This window comes from Enhydra lutris, unplaced genomic scaffold (assembly GCF_002288905.1).
Source record: "Enhydra lutris kenyoni isolate GAN:26980312 unplaced genomic scaffold, ASM228890v2 scaffoldscaffold9, whole genome shotgun sequence".
NCBI classification, from domain to species: Eukaryota; Metazoa; Chordata; class Mammalia; order Carnivora; family Mustelidae; genus Enhydra; species Enhydra lutris.
The window spans coordinates 77,715,450-77,721,449 of NW_019154093.1; the positions used below are offsets into that span (position 1 = coordinate 77,715,450).

A 6,000-nucleotide genomic window follows, 5' to 3' on the forward strand; every position below is an offset into this window, starting at 1 on the left:
TCCTGGGATCGAGCCCCGCATCAGGCTCTCTGCTCGGCGGGGAGCCTGCTTCCTCCTCTCTCTCTGCCTGCCTCTCTGCCTCCTTGTGATCTCTGTCTGTCAAATAAGTAAATAAACATTAAAAAAAAAAAAGAAATAGGACATTTGTCTTTTGATGAAATGCTATGCGTTTAACTTGCCATCACAGGCAGGAAAAATCTCATCTGTGCTGTGGAAGGCCAACTTCAAACCAGCTGAATGAATCACAGAACATCTCCAGAGTCAGTAGAGAAGTGAACCAACAGTACGTACGTCTCATGGCCACAGGTAAGGCCAAGAATAACCATTCCTGGCCTTCAGCTTGGTGGGGACAGGGCAGCTCAGGGTCTCCCAACAGTTCTGGAATTTTTTTGAAACACCTCTGAACCTTTGCTTGCTACCTCAAATCCAGAACCTTCCTACCCACACCCAACAGTCTTCACTTTGGCCTAGGAGCAAATTCATTAATCTCCACAAGGCAAACAGCATGAAGAAGAAAGAGAACTGCTTACCAGTGTCCACTTGCAGGGGTGGGCGGGGGGTGAGGGGGTTTGTATATTAAAGAGGATAGTAGACCCTTCACCTTCAGAATGTTTAAAGTAAAATAGAACTTGCTTCTATCTGGGACAGTTTGTTTGAGGTGTTTCAAGTCAGGAAAGCAAAGGAGATCTGATTAAGGTTAAGATTTCCTGTGCAATTCCTAGCACAGACCATGACATAGAGGAGGGTCCCAGGAAATGATAGTGGAGTCTGAATCTCAGTTGTTGAATCTCAGGGTGTTACTACAAATCCCATAAGCTAGAGACTTTCAGTAGGAGGAAGGTAGGGGGAAACATACAGAGAGCTAAAAAGAACTGGGCATGCTCTAGTCACTTGCATTTTTCATAAAAATACAAATGAAGAGATCCAACATTTCTCTGACTGGAGAATCTGGCAGTGGCTCTGGGATGCAGGTCCCGAACTATATATCTCCCCAGACTTGGGCTCACTTAAACCCCAAGATCGCAAAGCCACTCTCAACCACTTTCTTTTGCTATGATCAAGGGTCTCTTTCTGCCTCCTACTCCTCCCTTTCAGCCCCCTCGCTTGACCCCAGGGGGCGGGGGTGCTTCTTGAGGCTTGTGACTCGGCAGTCAAAGTTCAAGTCCCCCAGGGCTGACAAGTCAAGCTCAAGCAGCCTACAGGGAAGGCAAGCTGATTCATCAGAGGCTGCTTGCTCTCACTCCTCAACCTTCTCTTACTCTCAGCCTGGTCACCAGGTTCCTGTCGTTCCAGACTGCAGGATGTCTCTCTGGAGTCAGAACACCAGGGCCTCCCTATATCTGAAAGTTACACACACAGACACACACATACACCCTTCCCAGTATGCAGCATTTCTGCTCTGGACAGACAGGGGAGGAGGGCAGCAGCCTCCATCCCAGGAAGAACTGGACAGGTGTGTTCTCACCCTGAATTACCCCCTTTAGGGTTTGAGAGTCAGGACCGGCATTAAGGCCCCCCACTGGCGATGAATTGTTGGAGGAAAGGATGGAAGGGAGCTGGGTAGGCAGACAGGAAGAGACTCTCTAACTTAGGGGAAATTGTGTGTCTGGGAGATACGGGAAGAGGGATGGGATAGCAGATGATCAGCACCTGAGAACCAAAATCTAATAACACTTGATGCGCCTCCTCTATTCCGAGATTTTTCGAGAGGGAGAATCAACGTCTCCAACACCCATCACTGTACCATCCTCTGAAAGTTCTTCTTTAGGTCTAACCTCGGTCCCTTTTGCTGCAGTAATCAACCCATTGATCCAACATTGCCAGGGCCAGGGAGAGTGCACGCGAGAGAGCAGCGCCCCCTACAAGCCTCGCAGGGCTGAGGTGCGCTCCACTCCTCCAAGGCTGCACACAATCCCCTCACACACACAATGCTCCCCTCGGCCCACTCACTACCTCCCTTCTATTCCTCTACCCCCCAACCCCCGCCTCCCGCGACCAGCGGCGGGGTTTCTAACCCAGGAGCTTGCCAACAGTTCCGACCTTTAACCTCAAGTGAAAACAGAGCCCTGGAACCTGCGGTCTCTGGAGAGCTTACCCCACCTGTACCTGCTCCAGGAATCGCAGCTCCAGTCTCTGGCTTCTGGTCCCAGGAGACGCGCGTGGAGACGAAATTCCCGCCTCTCGCTGCCCCTTCCTCCCTTTCCCGCGCGGTTGGTGCGGAACCACAGGGGCGACCCTCGCCTACCCCGAGGCCCAGCGCCACCGGGGTCAGGGTCGGGGGACGAGGAGGGGCGGTGTCTGCGGAGCCAAAGGAAGCCCGGCGCCATGGTCCCTGCAGGATCTCCCCACCCCCACTCCTCACCCTCTCGAGGCTTCACACTGCCCTCCCGCCCCTCCCCCTGGAGGGAAGGCGACCCGACGCTCCCTCTCGCCCAGGACCCTCCAGACGTCGGCATTCCGACAAAGAAGCCCGGCCGCAGCGGGCGAGCGTGGCCGAACGGCGCTGGTGCGGCAAGTAAATACGCGGGCCGGCGGGCCGCCTACCCTCCCGCGGCTCCTGCCGCCAGGGCGCGACACGCCATTGCCGCTGTCGCGACTCCCGAGAGACGCCGACGCTGCGCGCCGGCCCGGGCCCTGTGGGGCTCGGGCTCCGGACTCACCGGCTCCGGCGAGCTCGCCTCGGCTCGGGCTCCCGCCTGGGCTCGGCGGCCGCCGGAGCTGCCAGCGCGCAGTCCGCGCGGTTCGGGCAGAAGGCGCCGGCTTGGCAAAGTCGGCGAGAGGCACCGGCTCAGTCGCGCACCGGCCCCGAGTCCGAGTGAGTCAGAGAGGGACCGAGGGAGCGAGTTATAGGGGCGGGCGCGGGGGGAGGATGCCGAGACACCCTCCCCCGCGCCGCCCCCCGCCCCCCGGCGGAGACGCAGACAGCCACTCGCAGCCGGAGAGAGGTACGGACACCAAGACCTCGTGCCGTCCGCAGACCCAAGTTTCTCCCTGACACCAGGGGGCTCAGAGCGCCTTTGCTGAGAGAACAAAGGGACGCGCAGACCGACAGACGGACCTTGGGACCTCGACACCCCCAAGAAACGAGTTACTTCGTCCGCCGGGGTGTCCCTGGTCTCCTAGTCGCTCCAAAGACCTCTTCCCTGGCAGATTGCCCGCTGGGTGAACGGAGAGACGCTAGGGAAACTGAGGCCCCCGTGGGGCGCCGCAACCCGGGAGCGCTGCTTTGCGCGACACCCCCAAAGAGTCACACGGGAGGGGGCTCGGGGAGTCTCTGCCTCCCAGGTCCCCTTTCAAATCTCTCCGCTTGCCCTGCGGGCGATGGAACAGGGCACTGGCTAGGGCTGGTTTCGAATCCAGGATCCTGAGCTGGAGTTCTCTGCCTAGGTTCCGGGGCTCCCGGGGCCGGGGCTCTGGGAGGCAGGACCGCCAGGGTGAGAATCCAGGAAGAGAGGGGTCCTCGGATTTCCCGTTACCTGAGTCGGCCGCGCTCGGACTCCTCTCTGGGGGCTGTAGCTCGAAGCTCCGACAAGTCTCCACGTCCAGCCCGAGAGGGGGCGGCCGGGCCCGGCACAGCGAGGCCAGGAGCGCGAGCGCCGCCTGGCACCGAGGCCCCCCGGTCCCCCAAACCCCACTCATGCCCGGGACGCCCCGGCGCTTCAAGCAGCCGCCCGAACCGGTGCCGCCGCCGGGCTGGGGCGGGGCGAGGCAGCCCCAAGAAGACCCTCCCCGCAGCGGCCCCCTGCGGCTCCGTTCAGCTTTTAATCGCTTCCCCGCAGGGTCTCCGCCCCTCACGTGGCATCCCGCGGCAGCTGGCAAGTCTGGCGCCTCACCGCCGCCCCCTCTACACCCAGGGACAGGTCTGAGTCCCGGCGGGGTTCGAGGCAGGAGAGCCCGGTTGTCCAGCACCCCGGCGGGTGCAAGGCCCAGGAAAGGGCCTGGCATCTGACTTCACATCCACTGCCTGGTGTGACCTTCGCCTCTCTGAGCCTCAATTCCCCACTCTGTAAAAGAGGTATAATGATAAGGAGGGCTTCACGGACTGCCTGGGAATATAAAGATAGTGTTCGTGAAAACACTGGGTAAATTGCCACATTCCACACAAGTGGCAACGAAATAGAAAGAAGAATGACCCGGCTGGGAGTAGGAGAACCTTGGCCAAGGTTCCTAACGGGAGAAGTTAGTCAGACTAGCCCCAAGTTCCAGCTTCGGAGGCAGAAGACCCTAAAACTGCGGGGCTATTTGAACTGCAGAAAGACTTTCTGAGCCCCGCAATCCTGCGGTCCACGGTACCCGCACGTTGCCATGGCAACGGGAGGCAGCGGCCGTCTCTCTCCATGGCAACGGGAGGGGAAAGTTTCTCGCAAATAGGAATGGGGGGCATTTCAAGAGGGAGCTCTGTTCCCGCCAGACCCATCTCCCCACAGCGGTGCAACGCCACCGGAGATAATGCGTCTTTCTATTAAGCATAGCCAGGGCCAGAAAGCCTGAAAACTAAACGGGAGGGTTGACGCTAGACTTAAGGCAGACTTCCCCTTCAGGAACTGGGGCGTGCGGTCTAGGAACAGGTTGGCGGAGGGGCTCGAAGGCACCTCACTCAGCCCTGGTGGTCTATGGGCCGCCACCGGCGCGGCCCTGCAGGGGGCCCTGTCACGGAAGTCGCGCGTCCTCGGCTTGTCGGCCGGTGGGGGCCCCTTCCCGTGTGCGGCTCACCCGAAGGTCCAGGCTCAGGTCCCTTTGCCTCCCCCGAGCTGGGAAGGAAACTTTAGCAGGAGCCTCCGGAAGCCGCGGGGCTGGTGTGTACCCGGGTGGCGGGTGGGGGAGGAGGGTCTTTCCTCCTAATTATCACGCTAATTGGAAGTGGCTCGGGCGGTGACTCACGTTCCAGAGGGAGGAGATTCGGAGCCCCAGCTCCTGGCGGTCTCCACATGCGCCATCTGCGCCAGCCGCGCTAGCTGGCCCTTGGACTGGAAAGCCCCCGGCAGCTAGTGCCCGGAGTACAGAGGGTCAAGCTGAGGCCTCAGAGGACCCAGGCTTAACCAGGTTTTTGCTCTGGGGAAGGGCTCCATGGCTCTGTCCACGGTGCTGAAAGCCCAGTTAGTACAATCGTAGCGTGGGCGGAGGGTAGGGAAGGTGGGGGGATGGGGAGTTGTGGCGGGCTCACACCTTCCACCCTGACCTCCGGAGCCTGCGATGGGAGAAGGCTAGAAACTCAGGCGGGAGGGACCGAGCAAGCGTGGTCCCGGGGACACTATGCAATCCAGGACGCCTTCCTGAGAGAGGTGCTCAGTTGCTGTTCTAAGAACGGGGGAGGCTGTGGAGTCCCCATTCGCCCCCCCCCAGTGCTTCAAGAGCCCACCTGAGGAGCCCAGAAGCCCTGTCACCTCCTGCTCCCCCACCCAATACAGAACTCAGCACCGGGGAGGCCCCCTTGTTACATGCTCATTAGCAGTTTCCGAGGGAGCAGGTTTGTGTTTATGTAAAATACAAATGGAGAAGAACTGCTCTCTGCCTATGTTTATGGCAACTCTGTCACTCCGCGGCGATTTCTCCCTCCCCCTCCCAAGTTCCTGGGGAAATTCGCAGAACAAAGAGCCTTGTTTTGCCTTTGCAGAGAATGAAAAAGCACAGGACCTTCCAAGGGCCCAGGCCTGTGATGCAGGGAAATCAATATTTTGCTTTACAACGAGTGGGGGCATTTGCATCTAAACTGAAGGCAAAGGAGCCTGTTTTGAGCAGAGCAGGTGGCAGGAGCTGAGAATTAACAGATAATTTCTCATTGTTCCCGGGTTCAGCCTCCACAGTAGGTGAATGGTTCTGCGGCTTCTCTGGCGCCCCAGCAGCTCTGGACCTGGCATTTCTCAACAGAACAGGGAGGAGTTTCTGCTCTGACAGGGCTGCGGAAGGGGCTGGGGCTCCCAGGTCAGTCAATAACTGTTGAATTTTGAGTGTGTGAATGAGTGTGTATGAAAGAGACAGAAATGAAAGAGACAGAGCTAA

At 58.9% G+C, this 6,000-nt stretch overlaps 1 protein-coding gene across 2 annotated transcripts in view; it reads right to left on the reverse strand.

The window, feature by feature from the left end:
• The window catches only part of LOC111143512 (synaptotagmin 6), a 54,443-nt gene extending 50,804 nt beyond the window's left edge, over positions 1–3,639 (reverse strand). For both annotated transcript variants that reach the window (XM_022497321.1, XM_022497322.1), the window contains exon 1: positions 3,477–3,639. In XM_022497321.1, coding sequence (XP_022353029.1) covers positions 3,477–3,639 — 163 coding nt within the window. The remainder of the gene's footprint in view (positions 1–3,476) is intronic.
• Positions 3,640–6,000: the final 2,361 nt, after the last annotated feature.